We start from the raw sequence: 23,942 nt of genomic DNA on the forward strand, positions 1-23,942 counted from the left end.
GTCCTAAATTTTAATTCCCCACAATTAATTTCCTCATTCTTAAGAAATTAAAATCAAGATAAGACACCAAAATCGAATTTACTCCCAAATTCCAAATTCCAAAATAACCGCAAATTATTTCTATCTGTTTCTCACTACATCATTTCCAGAAAAAATCGAAAGAGGGAAAAAGAGAGGGGAGAAGAGGGGAAGGAAAAGAGCTTGAATTGCAACAAAAATGGCGGGTTCATCATCAAAATTCCACCAAATTGATGAAACCCTAACTTTAATTCCGACCCTTCCTAACGATCTCTCTGCTTTGATCCTTTCTTTCATACCTTTCACCTTTCATGGCCGATTGAAGTCAACCTGTAAATCATGGCGTAATTTTTACTCTTCTAAAACCCCACTTTCTATCCGCCATGCTCATCTTCCACTTTCTTCACTTTCTCACCTCCTTTGCCTGTTTCCAGAAGACCCTTCTCTGTCCTCCCCTTATCTGTTTGACCCGACCCATTTGGCGTGGGCCCCACTTCCGCCCATGCCCATCAACCCGCATGTTTACTCTCTCTCTAATTTTGCGTCTCTTGCAATCGGACCGGAGCTTTATGTGCTGGGTGGGTCCCTCTTTGATACGCGGTCTTTCCCCATGGACCGCCCCGTCGCCTCCGCCGCTGTTTTCCGGTATGATCTCGCGGTTGGTGTGTGGGTCCAGCTTGCACCGATGATCACCCCACGTGGGTCCCACGCGGCGGTGGCTGTGGAGGAGGGGCGGGGGAGGATTGTGGTCGCGGGTGGTGGGTCTCGGCATGCGATGTTTGGTGCGGCGGGGACAAGGGTTGATGTTGCTGAAGTGTATGATGTTGAGAAGGATGAGTGGACATCACTCGCTGACCTCCCAGGTTCCCGGGCCGGGTGTGTGGGTTTCTGCGTGGGTAGTGGGAGGGAGTTATGGGTGATGGGTGGGTACGGCGAAGCAAGGACGATAAATGGCGTTTTGCCGGTGGATGAACACTATAAGGATGTGGTGGTGTTGGAATTGGAGAATGGTGGTGGTGGTGGTGGTGGTGGAGTGGAGCAGGGGAGGTGGAGAGAAATTGGGGATATGTGGGGTAATGAGGAGCGAGCTAGGCTTGGAAAGGTGGTTGTAATTGATGATGAAGGGGAGAAGAATTTGCCAAAGGTGTTTATGCTTGATGGAAATGACATTTTCAGGTGAATTATCCATGTTCCTTACACTCCATTTTTTATAATTTGATCAAGTTGGTAGTGTATTGTGATCATCTTATTGCATTGTTAACTAGGATTGTGGAATTGATTGTGAAGAAATTGAGTGTTGAGCTACTGATTAAGGGATATGAATCATGTGGTATTGTGATTAGGGAGTGGCTAGTTATTTGCTATTTTGCATACTGGATTGGTTAGAAGGAAATATTTTGGGAGAACTAATTGAATTTGTTATGTTTGCATTGTCTCTTACACTAATGTCTAGTGTAATTGTGTTAACTGTGTCTGCAAGTAGTGCAACTGCATTAGTGTAGACGAATTATTAAGCAATTGCTTTTTTCTGTTGTTGGCTGGAGTCTTGGAATGTTTGAAAAGTGTTATGAATACCAAATAGTGTTGGGCTTGGCCGCGTGCCTTTGGCTAGAATCTCTTCATATGCAGGTTGGTTAGAAAGAAATCTTTGGTGATGAACTAAAGTTATCAGAATATTATTGGTATGGTCACAATCTACACCGTTGGTTAAGTAGATTTAATTGCCATCTTTTATGATTCTTGTAGCAAAGTAGAGTAGAGTATTCATTTCGAGTAATTCCACATGAAATCAAATTATGAGATGTCGTTAAGCTTGTGTCATTACTCTGATTAGGACTCACAGAGTCACAGGACATAGATGTCATGAAGTTTGATTAAGATTACTGGATTATGGAGGAGTCAGAGTTGACTTAGGAGAGGTTTTGCCCATGATTTGCCGAAACTTGCAACTTTATTACACAATTCAAGAAGTCTGTGTTTTATGGCTTCGTCTCTTATTCTCTTCATTGTTGAAGCCTGGTTGTTCAGATATTTCTCTTCAAACTTTTGAGGTGCTTCTACTGTCAGTAGTCCCAATTACAAATTGGATGCTTGGTAGTGTAACTATGTTCATCTTATGATGATGTGAATTTTAAGGTTGGAAATGACATTCCTCGTAGCCATGCTAGTAATTTCTTGGGTATTATTCCAGTCTAGGTTATGCAAGTGCCTACAAAATATCCATAGAAACATCCTTTGTGATTAACTGATTAAAGATGGCTTGGTTTTCCTTGGTCTTTTAAGATGACAGAATAAGGTTTACTCTAATATGTGGAGTATTTTCCTTGAATAAACTTCTTTAGTTTTGAAAAGAATGTGGGTATTTAAGAACCTTGGTTTTGCAAAAGTCTTTTTTCGGAGGGCTCCTGTGTTGGATCAATTTATGGAGTCTTTGATGCTGGAAAAACAGAAGCCTAGAAAGTGATTTTATTTTCATCATGTGTGTGATATGTCTAAAGACAAGATTGAGCCTCTAGTGATACAATATCATTTTTTTAATACTTTGACAATATATACTTCAAAATGATACAATATCATTGCTTATATTGAACCTGTGGATTCTTGCTTGTTGACGGGCATGTAAGTCTGTTCACTGTTGGAAATTATACCTGATCATCATGAGCCTGACCCAGCCTGTAAATAGCGGGTTTGGGCAGAATTCGTAGGCCCGTTTTCATGCCCGATCCGGCCTAGTCTGAAATTTTAATTTGTTGGTGGGTTTTGGGCAACTCAAAATTGCAATTTTAGTTATAAATTTGGCCCACCCTGAAAGGCCGCTATTTAGGCCCGAAAAATTGGGGTTTGGGCTGAAGTTTGGCTTGGCCCGAACCGCACCAACTTTGTGCTAATGAATTTTTAAGTCATGGCCCGGCCCGAACCCGACCCTGCCCGTATTTTGATCAGGTCTATTGGAAATCCGACCTTTGGCTATCTGGCTCATCAGGAGTCTCATAGGTCAGGTCAATGTTTCTTGTTCTCTAGTCTATTTGGAAGCAGCTCATACATTAGTAAAACAGTGTTAGTTATTAGAAGTTAACTTTTGCTTACACATAATTAAGCATGCTCATAACTTTGTGTCCTCTCTGGACTTTTGGCTTCAGTATCCTGTTCTCCGTTCAGTTATATTCTGAACGTTTTCTGATGAGAATTAATACTGCTGTATGTTACTTTTACCTGAAAATGGTAAATAATGGTTGGATACATGATACTACAAACAACCAGCAATTTTTATGTTACAGAACAAAAGCTATATGTTTTTCCTTTTCAAACATATTGATTCATGATTTACAGGAAGATTATACTGTATACTACTCCTATATTTCTTTGTGGCATGATTTCTTATCCAATTTCTTTTATCTTTGATTCCATTCTATACTTCTTAAAACATTACAGGTATAACATGGCATCGAACCGATGGTTTAAGGAGTCAACCGTCCCAAGAAAAGCACAAGACGGATCACAGTTTGGGTTCGTGGCACTTCAAGGAGAACTTCATGTGATCTCCCTCCTTCAAGGAGTTGAACTATCAGCAATTCGAAGATCTAGACATCGAAGAAGGGGTACTGTTCTGTTCATGCAAATTTACGACCCCAGAAACAAGTCTTGGAGATCACTCGTTACCAGGACACCTTTCCAGTTTCCATTGGATTTCAGAACTGCAGTTATGTGCACAATTCGTGTCTAGCTTATATACATATATTGATGATTGCAACAGTATAGTAAACAAGTAAATCCATTGTAATTTGCTAATTAATTAGTTCATTGATTTGTATAACTCTGTTCATACAGCCTTAATTTGTACAACTTTCATGAGATATTGGAAATATTCTAAACTTCATCCTCTAAAACAAGTAAATCCATTGCTGTAATGTAGTTCGTTGATTTGTATAACGGGTCGGGCTTTGGCCTGAGCCCGTGGGCCACTCCGGTCCCACTCTCCATCATGCCAGGCCGGGCTGAAAAGTTCAAAACATGGCCCAAACCCATGGCTTCTGAGTCGGGTCGGGCCATTGTGTCTAAGCCTATGTTTTACTAAATTTTAGCGTGGTTTGTTACGCTGAGTCGAGTTGTACCGTGCCTTGTTGTGTTTTTTTCCAAAAAAAATCCAGGCTCGGCCCATGGCCCACAATTTCGTGCCCATGCCGGGTCGGTCTGGGCTTCGGGCCAGCCGGCCCACAACCATCTTTATTCATACATGCCAATAATGCCTTAATTTGTACAACTTCATGAGATATTGGAAATATTCTAAACTTCATCCTCTAAAACAAGTGAATCCATTTATATATTTGCTAATATAGTTCATTGATTTGTGTAACTGTGTGTTTATACATGCCAATGATTCCTTAATTTGTACAACTTTCATGAGATATTGGAAACATTCTAACTTCATCATCTAAAACAAGTAAATCCATTGCTGATAATATAGTTCATTGATTTGTATAACTGTGTTCATACATGCCAATGATTCCTTAATTTGTACAACTTCCATGAAACATTCGAAATATAAACATTCTAAAGTTCACCCTCTAAACCTCATTTCAGCTACTCTTTCTTACTACTGGCACCTTTTTGTTGGCCCCTTTTGCCTATTACAGTAAATTCTTACAGGAAGAAGAAGAAGAAGAAGATGCCTGAACTTTTCTTTTCTTGATCTTTCACCATCAATCCATCATCTACACTTTGTTGTCTTGAATGCCCCTTTTCTCCACTGCAAACTTCATTTCATCAACCACCATTTTAGGATCATAGCAAACTCTGTAAGAAAGCAAGTACAAAAACCCTTCATCAGAATCAGAATCAGAAACCCAATTATTTTCCCTGAATCTTCTCAGTATTTCTGCAGTCAACAAACTATCAGAAGCAGCATCATGTTCTTTCCCAAGGCGTTTAACACCAATCATTTCCGCAAGTTTCTCCAACCCTAAAAACTTATTGTTACCCAGAAACACCTCTTGATGTTTTCCCATAACTTTAAGATCATACACTCTTCCAAACCACCTCTGCACAAGCTCAACAAACCCATCTTCTTCTTCGTCTGATTCTTGTTTCTTTAACCTCGTAATCAAATTAGGCAATGGTTGTTTCTCCAGTAATGCAACAAGGTACGCAATATCAACATAACTCGAAAAGGTAAACCACTTCACTTTTCCATGGAAATCAACCCAAACCTTCCTGAATTTCTCCATGAACTCATCACTCAAAGGAATACAGTCACACTCAACTATTCGAGCTTTTTTAGAAGGTATGAAATCAAACCGCCAAATCCCGCCTATAACGCCGCCGTTGTCGGACACCGTGATTCCGATTTCGCGCAAATTAGTGTAGGAAACGTTGTTCTTAAGACCTTCGTAAATCTCAAGATCTGGAAGATCACGAGTTATGACTCGCTTTAAACCTTTGAACTCAGTATCAATGGAGATGTTTGGAAACGAGTGTAGCTTGTGACGAAGAAGGTCGATTTCTTGGTTGAAGTTGGAGGGTAGTACTTGAGTTGCGAAGATGGGATCATTCTTCAACTTCTTGTTCTTCTTCTTCTTCATTTTTTTTGGATCTGGGTTTTTTTTTGTTGATTGCAGGGAAGAAAGATGAGCTGATTGACCTCACCAGGAAAAAGGAATCTTCTTCTGAACTTGTATTATTATTATTTTCTTTTACTTTTAAAAATGGATATGATTACGTGGATTTATATGGATGCTTGATTGTTGATTCAGATAGACCGTTGTGATTAAAACATACCTAATTAAGTTGGAAGTACACGTGGCATTTATATGGATAGTTATCTGTTATAGTGTTATTACCGGATATATTACGGATTATGGAGGAGTATTTATCTGTTATTACCGGTTGTATTACGGATTACGGAAGAGTATTTATGTAAGGATTCAAGTCGTTTTCTTCGTGGTCATAACTAAAGATGGCCGTGGGCCAGGCCGGGCTTCAGGCCGAGCCCTCGGGCCGTGGGACTAACCAGGCTGGGCTCACACCAGGATCACATTGTTTCGTGCCGTGCCAAAAAGTTAAAAATAGGGCCTAAGTCCACGGGTTTTCGTGTTGGGCCGGATCGGTCCGTCGTGCTTAACGCTAATTTTACTAAATTTAGCGTGCTTTGTCTTGCCTAGTCGAGTCGTGCAGTGTCTTATCGTGCTTTCTCCAATAGATTAAGGCCCAGGCCCGACCCACGTCCCACGACTTCGTGCCTGTGTCGGGCCGTGCTGTTTTTAGTGCTCGTGTTGGGTCGGGCTTTTCGGACTGGGTCGGGTTTCGGGCCGGCCCGGCCCACAACCGTCTTTAGTACTCATAACCACTTAAACAGGGTGAGTTTTCTATTATACATGTAAATTGTCCGAAAAGGCTTATTTCGCCGAAATGATCTTATATTAATTTATATGGAATAACACATGATTTTTCTTTTTGGCTAAAATATATCAATAAGTTGAAACAAACAGACCCTAACTAATCGTTGCATTTCTTGTCATTACATCTTGTACGGAATATGTTGAGAACGTAAAGAAATCTCCATAAACTAGCATTTTATTACACATACTACGAGGGCGGCGTGCCCCATATCAGATATGTTTTTACAAAAACATATCACCCCACTAAACGGCAAAATTTATCCAGTTTCAGATTTCTAACTGATGTACTACCAAATAATCAAATGTATCTTGATTGATATGCAAATAAAGCTACACGTTCAACTGATCAGTGATAAAAAAAAAACCAGGCAGTCATTTTGCTGAGTGATACTTCTGAATTCTGATCCAAAAAGTTGTAATTTCTATCAGTCAGCCTCAAATCAAGAGCTTGGTAAATTCAAACTGCAAAACAGGCCAGACTACTCTTCAAGGTCAAAATTGCACACAGTTAGTTTTTTTTGGTTTTAGCACCCGGTTCACCTTTAGGGTTAATCCGGATTCGGGGCGAGTTCTGGGTGGTTAGGTTCCAGTCCCCTCCCAATTGTTGTTGTGGGGGATCGAACACGGGTTCTCTCTACCAAGTTCAGCCCCAATCACCACTGAACCAACAAGCAATTGGTTGCACACAGTTAGTTAATAGTTATTGATATGGGGCAGGATTTTGAACCTTTCATCCAAGGTAATGAACCCAAACTGAGGATTTACAAATTACAATGTCAGTAGTCACCCATTTTAAAACAACCCTAGGATTAACAACCAGTATAACTTCCATATATACAGAGATATAGAGGCTGGAATTGCACCATAAATATAAAATAAAAAGAAGCTGAAATCATAGAGATTAGAGTCTAAGCAGTAGATAAACACGATTACTTGAAACTGGTTATTACTAAAAGGTCAATCACTAAAGATTGCACAAAATAACTACATTTCCTACAGTCCACAAAAACATGCATAACAAACACATAATTAAGTAGACTCTTAATTACGTTTTATATTGACCACTAGCTTGTGTCAATTTTTTATAAGTTTTTAACCATTATTTTCGTTTTTGTTGGCTCCTGATCTAGTCTACATATAGTGGTAAAATGCAGGAATTGCAATAACCAAATTGTGAAGTAGGGAGTAATAATCAATTGCACGTTTATGTTGAACAAATAAACTTGATATATTATTGCACAAACAAAACAAATATACATTCATCTCCATATTTATGTATTTCAAGGAGAGAACGAACTAAGTTAATGTATTACAATTTACAAAATGAATTCTTGAAAAATCTAATAACCGGGAACTAATGATATCATATGTGGAGGTTGGTGATGGAATACCCTCACTGCCGGGTAGAACAAAGTTCCATATGGAGTTGTACGTAATATCCCTGGACCCGGGCTCATAACCGGTCCAAATCGAACGGGCCCAATCATTGGTCTTGGCCCATACCCGTACACCGGCCCATGCTGAAATCTTGGATCATATTGTGGTACCGGATAATGACCCATAGGGTACCCGGTTACCGGTCCATTAACGGGCCGAGGATAGGGTTGATGGGCGGGTTCCATGTTGGTTGAAGTCGTTATTGACGTATCTTCTTCATTCTTCGTCTGTATCATCATCTTAGTAGAATCATAGCAAACTTGGTGAGGAAGTAAAGAAAGAAACCCTTGATCCGAATCCGAAATCCACCCGAATTCGATAAATTTTGCAAAAATACCAGCAGTTAACAAACTATCAGAAGCACCATCATGTTCTCTTCCAACCCGTTTAACACCAATCTGATTAGCTAATCTTTGTAACCCTAAATACTTATTTTTCCCAAATAAATTTTCATAATGTTTAGCAATTACTTTAAGATCATACACTTTTCCGAAGTACCTCTGTACTACTTCCACAAACCCTTCTTCACCGTCTATGTTGTATGTCGTCGCCGTTGTCGTCGCCGTCGCCGGTGATGATTTTATCAACTCCGGTAATGGTTTTCTTTCAAGTAAAGAAACAAGGTGTGCAACATCAAAATAACCAGCAAAAGTAAACCATTTCACCTTTCCATGAAAATCTTGCATCAATTTCTTGAATCTTGTGATGAACTTCTTCGTAGGAATACAATCACGTAGCGTAATACCAGCCTTCTTAGATGGAAAAAAATCAAACCGCCAAGTTCCGCCTACTTCACCGCCGTTATCGGACACCGTCATTCCGATTTCACGTAGATTGGAATGAGTGAGATTGTACTTGAGATCTTCGTATATCTCAAGATCAGTACCGTTAATGTTCATGTCTCGTTTGAACCATCCGAATTCGGTATCGATGGATATATTTGGGTAATGATCTAATTTGTGACTAAGATTATCGATTTGCTCATCGAGATTGGACGTTGATACTTGAACAACTTCAAGCTGGTTCTTCATGGTTAATTTAGTTCGTGGTAAGTGGAAAGAAAAGTTTTTGATTGGAATGAAAAAATGTGTATTGTAAATGTTATTATATAGGGAGTTACGTAAAATAGATGTCACTAATTCTATAGGGTTTAGGAAATTGGGAAAATAGATATTGATATTCCGATTCTTATAAGGAATAGGAAATAGGAAGGTTAGATGTTACTAATCCTACACGGACTAAGAAGTATTTTAGAGTTTACAGAATTTATTGATTATCCAAATCTAGTAAATTACTTTATCCGTCTCTTTTTGTTTGTTCCTTTTGTCGTTTTCTTCCATTCCGGTCTAAAAAATTGTCTGATCTATTACTAAAAACGAACGAAAAATTTGGTAATATTAATCCAACTTTTGGCGACACATATTTTTATAATATTCTCACATTTACTATCCAACGACTTTTATTAGACTTAAGTGACTGGTAATTTTTTAATATGACAATTTGTGCCACGTACTCCTTTTCAGTGTTCCGTGTGATCCCTTTTAACTTGTTTTTATCTTTTAATTATCACTTAATTAACTAATTAAGTGATTTAGAGTTTACAAAATTTATTTGTTAGCCCCTCAAATTCTCTTTACTCTTTTCTACTACTTAGGCTAAACAATGAACCAAATATAATCGACAACCTCCATATAATCTCACAACTTCAATCCTCATTCTAATTTCATTCATGAATTGAGTAATGTATCCCTCCCAGTAGGTACAGGCCCATTTAGAGACAAGTTTGTGGGACAGAAAATTTCGACCCCCTTGACATGAGAATCAAATAATTTGTTAGAATTATACTTGGTATATTTTTTATTTTTATTTTTGTAAGGTAAGATGAATAGCCCTACCGGGTCGGAACCCTGCACGGGTCAACCCGCCCGGTTAGTAGGCTAGACACTTTGAGAGTGGGGGGAGTGAAAAGGGAACCCTCTCTCAAAGTGCCCCTAGTCGGGATTGAACCCCCAACCTTTTGGTTGGAAGGTGAAATCATTTCCACTAGGCCGGCCAAGACACACTTGGTTAACTTCGTATACTTATAATGGCTGAATTTATTGCTTTGTCAGGGTTGTTTATTCGACGTCCTAAATCGCTAAAAACGCTCTAGTATTTAAGGTGAAATGACAATTTTACCCTTTTAAAAAAATTACCCCCATCTCCCTTCGCCCTTCCTTTTCACATTTTTTAAACTTAAACGAAATTAATATATAAACTAATAAAAAATTAAAACTACAATTTTTAAACAAAAATTTCTAACAATTTTATTTGTTTAATTATGAAATTCAGTAATTATTCAATTTTTTTTTGAAACACTTTTTAAATTATTCGAAATTAAAAACGAAATAATAAACTAAAATTTTATTATTATTATTATTGTATTCATTTTTACATGACGGAAAAAAAATCATTTTGTTAATACACAAGGTGGCGCCCTGAACCGAATAATTACTGAATTTCATAATTAAAATAATTACGGAGTAATATAATTGAAAAAAATAAATTGTAAGAATTTTTTGTTTAAAAAAATTATTTGTTTATATATTATTTTCGATTCAAAAAAAAGTTTAAATATGTGAAGGGGAAGGGTGAAGGGTGAAGGGGGAGGGGTAATTTTCTTTAAAAGGGTAAAATCGTCCTTTCACTATAAATACGATAGTGTTTTTAGCGATTGTGGACGTCGAATAGCGATACACTTTGTCAAAGCCTATTTATACAAAAGTACAACTTTAAACCATAGGTTAATGACGGATCTTGAACCGTTTTACGAGGGGGCTCAGTAAAAGAATTAAGCAATATACGTAGTATTATGTAATGTATACAATTATATTAATGGTCGGAACTCGAAACTACAAATACATTACGACATATTTTTACCTGGAGGGGCCGGGCCCATTGGGTCATCAAGAAGATCCGCACCTGCCTTACGTTATACATACCCTAGACCATGTAAATACATGCATTTTCATAATACTTAGACATAATAATATTGGTAATCAAATCATGTAAGACAATTAGGGTACTTCGTACGCACAATCGAGTTCAACATATATAGAGCAAAAACATAAATGTTATTACTCTTTTTATTTTAAATTAAACATTACATAATCGCACTAGCTAGTCACTACATTATGCGAATAGCTAGGCTTAACACATACTGGTACACATATTTATCCATTACTCCGTACTTCAATTTTATGTGTACGCATTTATTACTTGGCTTGCTTAACCGGCCATTGGAGGACGAATGACGATTCCATCAGAATCAACAATGACAAAGACACGGTAGCAGTCGTAGTTGAGTGGGATCCAAGGTTTATCCCAAACAATGGGATTAACACGAGGGTTTTCTTCCTTAATGATTTTTGCTGCTTCTTCTCCCTTCATCCCGTTCAGCTCTGGCCAGCTAAGTTTTCCTGTAAAATTCATTATACGGAGGGGGAGTATAAGTCATCATTGCGTATAACATACTTATAAAAATACTCCGATATTTTAACAATTTAAAAGTACATTTTTACAGTTTAAAAGAACATGTATTTTTCAGACCACAATACCCAAGAGGAAAGCAACCAACTACAATTTCCTTCGCGCTCAAAGTTGGGAACTAGAGGTTATTCAAGTAATTATAAGCTTAAAATTCCATAATTACACCCCTTTTGATAATAATTATGTAGCGCATGTACTTTTAAATCGTACGTAAAAATGTGTTTTAAAACTATAAAAATGTGCTTTTAAGATTGTTAAAAATATAAAATGGTGTTGTTTTGACCCAGTTGCATGTAATTATATATGCAATATAGACAACCGGATGTAGAATCTAATTTTCGTCATATTGACAGAAACAATGTGAAAAACTTGAATAAAATTAATGAAAGTGAAGCACTTAAGCCTAGTAAAAACTCACCAGATGGGCATAAATCTGATTCCATCTCTTGGTTTCTCTTTGAATTTAGTGTAACTCAAAGTTGCAAGATTATTTGTAAGTTTTGGTGGTTGGTTATGTTGATGCAACAAAAATTGTGTTCATTTTATAGACGAATGACTCACTAATACGTACGATGAAATAGCTACCAATCACTGCTTTCGATGACAAAATTGTTTTGGCCCAAAAACGTGGGATAAGAATTGTATGGCTTGAATGAGATTGGGATAAAACTCAGTTGGAGTGTTTTGATGATTCTTTTTTTTAAAAAAAAATTTTAGGGACCAATATTCAATTCCTATGTACGATAGTAGCTCCAATCCTCCAACCTTACGGACCATGGAATTAATATTTACTCTGTTTTCTGATCGTTGTAACGTTTTGACTTTTACGTTTGTTAACATACAATTTTTACTTTTAATATCTTAAATTGCAGATATTTAAAAATTATAATGTTTGATATGGTAAAAACATACATAAAGTAGTCTTTATTATATGGTGAGTTTTGTTGTTGTCATAAGTTTGATAGATTAGCGATAGAAGGAACACCTAAAGATGGTTGTGGGTCGGGTCGGGCTTTGGAGTTTGGACCAAGCCCATGGGCCATGGCCCTAACCGGGTTGTGCCCACACCAGGCCCACATTGTATCGTGTCGGGCTGGGTCGGACCGTCGTGTCTAAGGCTAATTTTACTAAATTTAGCGTGTTTTGTCGTGCCGGGTCGAGTAGTGCCGGGCCTTGTTGTGCTTATTCCAAAAAATTAAGGCTCACGACTCTGTGCCCATGTCGGGGCGGGCTTTTTTGTGCTCGTGCAGGGCCGAGTTTTTTCGTGTCGGGTCGGGATTCGGGTCGGGACGGCCCATAACCATCTTTAATTATGAACACCGTCCAACCGCGTCTGTTCCTTCTTGGCACACTTCAACTTGCCTTTCATCGTTGACAACATCCTCCAAACTCATCACATGATGACGAGTAGCCTAAGCCGATTGCAAAGGCTAGAAAACAATACAAAGCACCAATATCAAACACATAACCAAGTAGAAAACTCACCACAAACAAAATACAAAGCCCAAAAAGAATTACCTTCCACAGCTTACTTACATTCTCAACAGTGGCGGCGACTGGGGACATGCATGACCTCTTGACGCTCCCGACTCGCCGGAACCCACAAACGGTCCACCTCCAGCCACAGCTCATGAGACTTGGCGTCAGCACTCCCGTAACCGCCAGGGAACTCCACGGTCAACTTCCTCTCCCGGGAAGGTGGAGGAAGCTTGAACTCAGCCAGTGGCAACGACTTCGTCACGTCGACGACCGCCACGGCGCCACATCATGACTCGCCCTAGAACCACGTACTCTTGGGAGACTGAACAGGAACAACGTTGGGACGATTCACACCTCCCAACAAATCAAGCCACATCTTCAGCAAGGCGGCATATGTAGCCTTTTCTTTACGCGACGACTTACCAGTTCAAACATCAACCCAACAAACGACACAATCTCGTCACAATATGTCGTAAAATGTTTAAGTGTTTACAACCACATGCTAATACTAACTATTTACATGTTAATATTGCCATTTTTTCCAGATCCGGACAATTCTGCCACTTCGGCCTGTTGTGGCACCTCCCCTCGCTCGAAGAATGCTCTGGTGTATGTCATGTCGACCAAAACAGATCTCACAATTAGTGCGGTCTTCTCGACAGCTTGAGCACCCACTCCCACAGAATCCAAAGTTGCACCTACAAAACAAACAACGTGAGAATAGTCAATCATAACACATGCCCAAATCACAAATTAATCCAATGAAAAATACCTCCAGCCTTCCACTCCCCAACCAAAAATTCAGCCTCGAGACCCAAATCCGTCAACGTCACAAAGAAAGATCTCTCCATCCAGTCCCTGTCATTCGATTGATCTGGCCCCAACAAAAACTCTCTACCATCCTTCACTTACAATAAATACCTCCTAGCACCGTAATTACGGACCTTGTAAGTGTGCACCAAATCTTCCACCAAAAACATAACCCCAATTTGTTGTTGATGTGATATATGGTCCGCAACACTCGCCAAGCCTGTGGCATAAATTGAGAAGGCGAACCACCCATGGATTGCAGCACGCCCCTGACCAACGGCGTAAACGGATACACATACCCGATCTTGAAGGGGTATTAGAAGAAGCAAGCCCACCCAGAAGCTTGTCAATCAGCTCGCTCATTAGAGGAAGATGAACCTCCGTCTCCTCGAGAAAACCGTACTCAGCCCTTAGCGTCTCCGCGTTCTTCTTCCCCCAATTTGTCAGTCAAGCATTTTTTGAGTCCAAACTCTTATTCCGTCTTAGCGGCGGCCCGTCCTCCGAAACACTATCAACAACGATGCTCTTGTTCTTGGCACGGGAAGATTTGGTTCCCATCTTCTTTGACATGAAAGTGGAGAATTCGAAAAGAAAGCGAGGACATTGAAAAGAAGGAAGGAGCAATTGCCTGAGCTCTAGAGAGATGAAGTACCGAAATTGAAAGAGAAAGAAAAGAGAACTTGGCGTGCTGAAGTGAAGAAACCTGAAACGTCCCCTTGTATTTATTGGAAAAGAGGACGGTTAACTCTTCCAAAGATCATCATTACAACTTACCGGCTAATAGGAAGTTGAGTAGTTAATTTTCCAAATTTGAATTTTCAAACCCATTTCTTAATTTAAACTTTCCGGAATAAATCAAAATTGGGTTTGGTCTCAATTGTTAGGGGGGAAATATCCTCCACGTGACATGGCAACAAAAGCTTAAGTGGCAGGCTACGTGGCAGCCAACAGGCAGGTGGCGTGGATTGACGTATAAGTTCAATAACGGCTAGGAAACGTGCCCTTGACCAAGTCTTTGATCAGTGAGATAGAGGGGGACGTGGCCCCAAATTCAAGGAGCCAAGCCGTCACGGCTACCATACATATTGTACATAACCTAGCAAACATGTATAAATAGGTTACTCAACTTCATTTTAAATATACGCTATCGTTTGCTCAAACTCTCATCTAATATAATATTATCCTTATTGCTCTTATAATTGTTTTTATATCGCATTCTTATTGTTCTTGTGTTATCTTGCTTGTTCAAATTGTTAGCACCATCTCTCGACGAATTCAACCCTAGGTAAAATTTGCCAAAACATGGTACTTCATAGAAGTTAGAACACATAAGTACAATCCGGTTCAACATATATAGAGCAAAAACATAAATGTTATTACTCTTTTTATTTTATTTCAACATTACATAATCGCACTAGCTGTTACACATATTTATTCATTACTCCGTACTTCAATTTTATGTGTACGCATTACTTGGCTTGCTCAACCGGCCATTGGAGGACGAATGACGATTCCATCAGAATCAACAATGACAAAGACACGGTAGCAGTTGTAGTTGAGTGGGATCCAAGCTTTATCCCAAACAATGGGATCAACACGAGGGTTTTCTTCCTTAATGATTTTTGCTGCCTCTTCTCCCTTCATTCCTTCAAGCTCTGGCCAGGTAAATTTCCCTGCAAATTCGTTAATTATTCGGAGGAGAGTTTAAGTCATCATTGCATATAACATACTTGTAAAAAATACTCCGATATTTTAACAATTTAAAAGTACATGCAATTTTCCGACTATAATACTTAAAAGGAGAGCAACCAACAACGATTTACATATCCTCCCAAATCCTTCGCACTCAATGAAGGGAACTCGAGGTTACTCAAGTAAGTATAAGTTTGAAATTCTATAAATGATTATTTACAACCCGTTTGATGATCTTATGTATATATGTAACGCATGTGCTTTAAATCGTAAAAATATGTTTTTAAACTATACAAATGTGCTTTTGAGAGGGTTAAAATACAAAACGGTGTCGTTTTGACCCAGTTGTATGTAGCTCTATATGCAATATACATAACCGGATTTAGAATCTTATTTGTGTTATATTGACAGAAAACAATAAGAAAAAGTTAAAATTAATTGAATTAATGGAAGTTAAGCACTTAATTAAACCTAGTAAAAACTCACCAGATGGGCATAAATCTAATTCCATCTCTTGTTTTTCTCTTTGAATTGTTTAGTATCACTCAAAGTTGCAAGATTATTTGTAAGGTTTGGTGGTTGGTTATGTTAATGCACTAAAAATTGTGTTCATTTCATAGACGAATGGGTCACTAATAATACGTACATCGCTGCTTTCAATTACAAAATTGTTTTGGCATCTAAAACTAATCTTGCAGCCCAAAAACGTGGGATAAGAATTGTATGGCTTGAATGAGATTGGGATAAACTCCATTGGAGTGTTTTGATGATTTCTTTTTTACTAGGGACCAATATTCAATTCCTCTGTACTATAGTAGCTCCAACCCTCCAACCTTACCGACCATAAAATTAATACTACTTCTGTTCTTATATGTTCTTTACAGTTACTGTTTTCACGTAAATTAAGGTAAATGAAAATGAGTAAATGGGGTAGTTATTTGCAAGTGAGTGAAATTGACATCTTATTTATGTGTGAAAGTAGATGAATAAAAAAATCAGGATATAGGGCATAATGGGCTAATAAATGTTGCAAGTGAATGAATAAAAAATCAGAATAGATGGTATAATTGTAAATACTTCCTCCGTTCCGGCAATATCGCACCATTTGTTTTTTACACTATTCACACTACGACTTTGGCCATTTTTTGTGATTCGAACGTAATGAAGTTTTAGCCATGTGAGGTCATGTTAGATTCGTATCGATATATATTTTCTAAATATTAATTTTTTATAATTTTTACTTGCACACACTTTGATATATTAAGAGTCAAACTAATAGCTAAATGAGTAAAAGTCAACCATGGTGCGATATCTCGGGAACGGAGGAAGTATTATATTCCAAAAATAGAATAAAACATAATTGTAAAGAATTTTAAGAAACAGACTTAAACGGAAAGCGTAAAGAACTTTCAGGAACGGAGGTAGTATTTCCTTTGTTCTCTAATAGCTGCAACATTTTTACTTTTATGTTTGTCAATGCAGTGGCGGATCTTGAACGGTTTTACGAGGGGGGCCGGTAGAAAAAAGTTGTGCAATAACACTACAAAATTATACACAAATTTTAGGGGGCCGTAACTAAAAATACACTACAAAATTTTTCGGCCGGGGGGCCGGGCCCACCCCAGCCACAACAAAGATCCGCCACTATGTCAATGTACGTACATTGTTACTATTAATGTCTTAAATTGCAGATATGTAAAAATTATAATGTTTGATATTATGAAAATATACATCGAGATGAATCTAGCATGATCCTGGACTCCTGGTAGAGTATTCTTTATTATACGGTGAGTTTTTGTTGTTGGAAAATATTCAAGATTGATAGAATGGAGATAAAATGTGTGGTTTAAATGTTTCACCTTTTTATGTTTGAATTGGAGTGGGTATGTGGGCGTAGTTGGGCTAAATTGTGCTATGGGCTTGAGAGTGCTTGTAGTTGGGTTATAAATATGTAACTATATTAATATAATCAAATATTACGTTTTTGGTTAATCACGAAATTAGAGGTTTATTAACTTTCTCCTAATCCTATCTTTTCATGTTGAGCAGTTACGTTGTTTGAAGTCATGAATCATGATCATTTAATTTTCTCCGGCTGTTTATATTCATGACTCGATCTTCTCATCAAACACATCTTCTTTCTCTCAGAAACTACTTTACATTTACAAGGAGATTATTGCTTTGCCACAATTAATCCCGGTTTAGGAAAATCTTGAAAATAACTTACTAGGTAACCTATAGACTGATATTATATTACTTTAACGATACAGATAATCATGACCCTAATTTTTCTTCTCACAACGTTGCAACTATTAGAAAATGGATGAAGTACCAAATTACCAACAATGACCATAATATATTAAAAAAAAAAGAGTAGCTACTAGCTAGCTAGTGTTAAATTACACCACTAAAAGATAACCGATAATATATAACATCGAGTGATCAATATATATTATTCAATTCAAACTCTTTTGATAGCATATTAACAAGTACTAAAATTATTAACGTGTCAATTAAATACAGAAACGAGTAAAAAAACCATTAATTCCAAATAAACTTAATTAATACCGGGTACTCCACCCCTTCGATTAATTTATGAAAGGACGTGTTTGCCCTTTATTGTAAAATGACGTATTTTCCCTTTAAAAGAAATTTGTTAATACTTTTATCCAATGTGAGGAGGGCAAAATACAACACCATCTGAATCAACCTGAACAAAAACCCGATAACTACATAAGTTTTGTTGCATTCCCATTCCAGGGCGTATGATGATGGCTTCTAATACTTTGTCATTCTCTCTTTTTATTGTTGCTACTGCTACTTCCCCATCCTCTCCAACTAATTCCGGCCACACGTTCTTTCCTACGCCGAAACCCTTAACAGGTCCTGTACAGTGTACACGTGAAAATAAAAGTAGAAATATTATTCAGCGTTACAAAAATATATTACGTATGCATAATGTTATATTACATCCGTTTTAAAATTATCTTTACAGTTACTCTGTACTATTTGCACAAATATTAAGAAAAAATAGGAAAAATGTATAAAAAGTTGGGTGAATAAAATTAAATATGGATACATAAAGAGAAATATGTACTCCGTAATAAATTGGGTGAATGAAAAAAAAATTGAATAAAGTAAGAGAAGTTGACTGAAAGAGCTGTAAATGTTGTGAGGTAAGAAGAATAAAATAGTTGTAATTTTTTATGTCAAAAATAAATAAAACACAATTTGCAATGTAAATAACTGTATGAAATGGATTAAAACGGAAAATATAAAACTTATTTTGAAACGGAGGTGGTACCGTGGTACTTACCAAATTGATTGACACGGGTATGAATAACGAATTCAAATTGTTAAAGCATATTTTACCTGAACATGAAATCGGGGGGGATTTGCATTCGCCTTCTTGTTCCATTTTAAGAAAAAATACCTATAATATTTGTCTCTAAAATCTTCATTTCCTAGCTTTATAAGTAGACATGTTAATCAACCTATGATTTTTAAAAAATAAATAAATTTGTGGCTTTTCGTTAGTTTTATGAGGCCAAATTCGTAGAAGTTTAATTAGTTGGGTTCTTTCAATTATTAGATAGACGAATCAGTGGCGGATCTAGAAAATAAAAAATGAGGGTCCAAAAAATTTTAAGTGGGGTAAATAGGATTTTTAATTTGTGGGTTTATTAACTATAGAAAGTTAGAAACTCAAAGCTTGGTTCAAATTACAACTACAATTTAGATCGATTACCTTTTAAAAGAAAAAAAGAAACGAGTGTATACAACGAGTTTTATGCTTGTAAAGAATTTTGTTTTGTTACAATTGTTCTTGAACACTAATGAAAAATAGTTCAAATCTTCTTCTAACGAACTAATTGGGTATTACGGAGTATAAAATTAGGACTCTAGAAGAATTCAAAAAATAAAAATACAGTACTACAAACCATGAAAAGATCAATGATGGGTAAAAGACAAAGATATAAAGACATAAAAGAAAAAGGGTAAGAAACCATTAAAGATGAAGACAACTTCAAGGGCAAGTAAAAAGTAAAATAATAGAAACTTTTAAAAAAATACCCTGTGTAGATTGGAACACAAGATCTCCCATGCAAATTAAATGTTTTGGGCGGACTCCAATAACCACTGGGCTACTTCAGTTTTTCGTATTGTTAGGCGTACATTAAGAAATAAGTATATATGTGCAGTTTATCAGTTTTTATCGAAAAATAACGGGGGTCCCTTTGATCTCCACAAGGACTATGTAGGTCCGTCACTGAGACGAACATTCATATGGACAGCTTGGTGGTGTACACCAGTTTAATATGTTAGTTGACATATTGCGAATAAATAGGTTACTCTATCATTTGCTCAAACTCTCATCTATTAATAACTAGATTAGATCCCGTGCACGCACGGATTTTTATAAAATTTTTTCACAAAATATTTAACTGAATATCTCCCAAACTAATGCATAGTCCTAACATTTTTAACATACTCGTTTAAATTTATTCACCTAATATGCATATTTAAAATGCTAATATAGTAATTTGACCAAATTTTTGAGTGATATATATTCCATTACTAATACAATGATTTGACTAAAATGTTACCAATTTAGAATAATAATTATTACGTCGTATCAATTATTGCTATAATTTATAAACTAAATTTTGTTTCCATACCTAAATAATTTATAAAAAAAGGGTGAGAATAAAAATAAAATAAAACAGATACACTTTTTGGGAAAGTGGTTTTTGGTGGGAAAAAATCGCACCAGGAATTGACACGTGTCATTCCTGGTGTCTCTTTTAGTATATAGTAATAATAGATATCATCCTTATTGCTCTTATTGTTCTTATCGCATTTTTATTGTTCTTGTGTTATCTTGATTGTTCGGATATATACTTAGCACCATCTCTTGACGAATTCGAGCCTAGGCAAAATTTGTCCAAAACTGGGTACATAGAAGTTTAAAACGCTTACGTACAATCGAGTTCAACATATACAGAGCAAAAACATAAATGTTATTACTCTTTTTATTTTATTTCAACATAACATAATCGCACTAGCTAGTCATTACACATATTTATTCATTACTCCGTACTTCAATTTTATGTGTACGCATTACTTTGCTTGCTTAACCGGCCATTGGAGGACGAATGACAATTCCATCAGAATCAACAATGACAAAGACACGGTAGCAGTTGTAGTTGAGTGGGATCCAAGATTTATCCCAAACAATGGGATCAACACGAGGGTTTTCTTCCTTAATGATTTTTGCTGCTTCTTCTCCCTTCATCCCTTCAAGCTCTGGCCAGCTAAGTTTCCCTGCAAAATTCATTAATTATTTGGAGGAGAGTTTAAATAATCGTTGCATATAACAAAATGCATACGGAGTATTTGCATTTAACAATTTAAAATCACTTTTTTACAGTTTAAAAACACGTACATTTTTCAGACTATAATGACCACCTAAGAGGAGAGCAACCAACAACAATTTACATATCCCCAAATCTTTTGTGCTAAAAATTGAGAACCCTAATTTATTCAAGTATAGGTATAAATTCAATTTTATCCCTTTTGATAATTTCATGTAGCGTAGTACTTGCTTTTAAATAGGAAAAATGTGTTTTTAAACCATAAAAACAAGCTTTTAAAGTTTAAACTACACAAATAATGTGTTTTTAAGGGGTTAAAAATACAGAACGGTGTCGTTTTGACCCATTTGCATCTAGGTCTATATACATACATCCGGTTGTAGATTCTAATTTGCGTTATATTGCCAGAACAACAATATAATGGGAAAAAAGAAGAAGTTGAATTTACAAAAGTTAAGCACTTAATTAAGCGTAGTAAACACTAACCAGATGGGCATAAATCTGATTCCATCTCTTGATTTCTCTTTGAATTGTTTAGTGTAACTCAAAGTTTCAAGATTATTTGTAACGTTTGGTGGTTGGTTATGTTGATGCAATAAAAATTGTGTTCATTTTATAGACGAGTGACTCACTAATACGTACGATGAAATAGCTACCAATCACTGCTTTCAATGACAAAATTGTTTTGGCATCTAAAATTAATATTGCAACCCAAAAACGTGGGATAAAAATTGTATGGCCTGAATGAGATTGGGATAAAACTCAGTTGGAGTTTTTTGATTTTTTTTTTGTTTATTTATATTATTTTTATTTTTTAAACTAGGGACCAGTATTCTATTCAATTCTCCAACCTTACCGGCCATGAAATTAATATTTTATCTCTTCGAGTAACACCAGCATAAAAAGTCAAGTAATTAACACCAGTCAACGATATTTTGACTTTTACGTTTGTCAATATACATTTTTTAACATATATTAATATCTTGAATTGCATGTAGTTCAAATTATGAAGTTTGATATTGTTAAAATATACATCGAGATGAATCTAATAAGTTCTTGGTAGAGCGGTAGAGTAGTCATTATTATATAGTGAGTTTTTGTTGTTGGGAAATATCCAAGATTGATAGAATAGAGATAAAATTAGTGGTTTAAATATTTAGATTACCTTTTATGTTTGAGTTGGAGTGGGCCTACTAATTGGGCTAAATTGTGCTATGGGCTTGGGGGTGCTTGTGGTTAGTTTATTAATATAGTTACTTCTTTTGCCCCTTAATACTCGGTCCGCTTTGACTTTTTGCACTATTCATATAATTCACTTTGACCCTATTTTATTTCTAGTATATGAAAACAAATGTTCTTATATAATATATTGTTGGATTCATCTTAATATATATTTTCAAAATATTAATAATTTTATAAGTTTTAATAATATGTAGTTAAAAATAGGTCGAGTATTAAGGGACGAAGGGAATCTAATATACATATTATAAAGGAGGCATATTTGCTGAACTATTAGAGCGCCCCACCTAGGATTACTAATGGTTTCGACCAATGAAAAATAAGATTTCTAATTTATTTTTGAATTAAAAAAATCGAGTGCCACGTAGATAATTAATTAGGTGCCACGTAGATATTTAAATTAATTAATTAATTACAAATATATACAATTCCATCCAAAATCAAACGCTCTAATAATTAAAAAATAAATCTAAAATAAAATTCATCCAAAATCAAACACTAATTTAAAATAAAATTCAATCCAAAATCAAACATTAATCCAATATTAGAGCGCCACATAGGAAATCTAATGGTTTCAGCCAATGAAAAATAAGACTTCAAAATTATTTTGAATTAAAAAGTCGAATTCCACGTAGATAAATAATTAGGTGCCATGTAAATATTTTTATTAAATAATTATTAATATTTCTTATATACAATTTCATCCAAAATCAAACACTATAATAAATAAAAAATAAATCTAAAATGAAATTCAATCCAAAATTTTTAAAAAATCAATTTAATCTAATATATAAAATATAGCAGTTGATATATGTAGGATTTTTATTTTAACGTAACAATTTAATAGAAACCGTGCATCGCACGGGCTAAAGTCTAGTACATATTAGTAATCAAATATTACATTTTTTTGTTAATCACGTAATTAGACGCTTTTTTTTTGTAGGGGAACATAATTAGAGGTTTATTAACGTTCTTCTAATCCTACTTTTCTTTCGTTTCAAGTCATTTAATTTTTTCTGGGTGTTAATATTTCTGACTCTTCTCATCAAACATATCTTTTTTTCTCTGAAAAACTGATTTACATTTATAAGGAGATTATTGTTTTGCAACAATTAATTCAGATTTAGGGAAATCTTAGAAGTAAGCTATCCGGTAACCCACTGTAGGCATTAAAAATATGAAGAATGCCACATCATCATTTTTTGTCCCGAAAAAGTCAAATGTTGACTTCTATTATTAAATGTCAGATAAATTGTTTAATTTGGGTTATAAACCAAATAGGCCCATTTTTAATAAATGACGTTCATTTAATAGGAGTGGGTTATTTAAATGAGCTTAAGTAAAGAGGCCCATTTATCCACAAAAGGAAAACCCTAAACCTAAGAAGAGGATATAAAAAGTTCTCTCCAAGTCATTTGGCAGACAGACTGAACGTAGTATACAAAAACCTACTACTCTCCAGAAAAAACCCGAAGACGGCTTCCAAGCACACAAGTCTGACATCAAATCTCGGTGGAAGAAGAACAACAAGCACAAACGCCGTTCTACCTTCAAACCACAAATTCTTGCTGTTGTAGAGATCGAATCAGTGGATAAACATTAGAGATTGTACCCAAATACAAAATCAATAAAAATATATTTTGTTCACATTATTTTGATTCTGTTATTTTTGCAGACTCGTAAATTTGTGTTTACAAATTGGCACGCTCGGTGGGACCACTCTACCACTCATCTCCTTCTCTACAAAAAAAAAAATCAATCTACCAACGAAGATGGCTGCTCAACAAACCGTTTCCATGTCCGATGCTGAGAAGGCCGCTATGGTGAAACAAAGGGCGGCAGAATTGGCTGAGATGATGAAAGGGCGTGACGAGGGTATACGCACCAGAGGAATGAAGAACGCTGATCTGAATGAGGCTGCTTCGAGTCTGCGTTCGGCTCCTATCACCACCAAAACAAGGAGAAAGAG

The 23,942-nt window shown here is 36.2% G+C and overlaps 3 protein-coding genes and 1 long non-coding RNA gene across 4 annotated transcripts; 1 reads left to right on the forward strand and 3 right to left on the reverse strand.

Annotated features, from left to right (window-relative positions):
* The first annotated feature begins 40 nt into the window (after positions 1-40).
* LOC110784146 (F-box/kelch-repeat protein OR23) lies at positions 41-3,913 on the forward strand. Its single transcript, XM_021988569.2, has 2 exons — positions 41-1,194; positions 3,451-3,913. The coding sequence occupies exons 1-2, from the start codon at positions 218-220 to the stop codon at positions 3,740-3,742; spliced, it is 1,269 nt and encodes a 422-aa protein (XP_021844261.2). The 5' UTR covers positions 41-217; the 3' UTR covers positions 3,743-3,913.
* Positions 3,914-4,468: 555 nt separating this feature from the next.
* On the reverse strand, positions 4,469-5,675 carry LOC110784128 (probable CCR4-associated factor 1 homolog 7). The gene has a single exon (XM_021988546.2). The coding sequence runs from the start codon at positions 5,595-5,597 to the stop codon at positions 4,731-4,733; it is 867 nt and encodes a 288-aa protein (XP_021844238.1). The 5' UTR covers positions 5,598-5,675; the 3' UTR covers positions 4,469-4,730.
* Positions 5,676-7,688: 2,013 nt separating this feature from the next.
* Positions 7,689-8,881, reverse strand: LOC130460776 (putative CCR4-associated factor 1 homolog 8). Its single transcript, XM_056828320.1, has one exon. The coding sequence runs from the start codon at positions 8,879-8,881 to the stop codon at positions 7,754-7,756; it is 1,128 nt and encodes a 375-aa protein (XP_056684298.1). The 3' UTR covers positions 7,689-7,753.
* Positions 8,882-10,933: 2,052 nt separating this feature from the next.
* On the reverse strand, positions 10,934-13,644 carry LOC110782378 (uncharacterized). The gene is made up of 3 exons (XR_002531920.2): positions 13,630-13,644; positions 11,797-13,555; positions 10,934-11,308 (listed from the first exon to the last, which is right to left on the reverse strand). It is a non-coding gene; the product is annotated as an uncharacterized lncRNA (long non-coding RNA).
* Between the last annotated feature and the right edge of the window lie 10,298 nt (positions 13,645-23,942).

The sequence above is a fragment of the Spinacia oleracea genome, chromosome 5 (genome assembly GCF_020520425.1).
Source record: "Spinacia oleracea cultivar Varoflay chromosome 5, BTI_SOV_V1, whole genome shotgun sequence".
Classification (NCBI taxonomy): domain Eukaryota; kingdom Viridiplantae; phylum Streptophyta; class Magnoliopsida; order Caryophyllales; family Amaranthaceae; genus Spinacia; species Spinacia oleracea.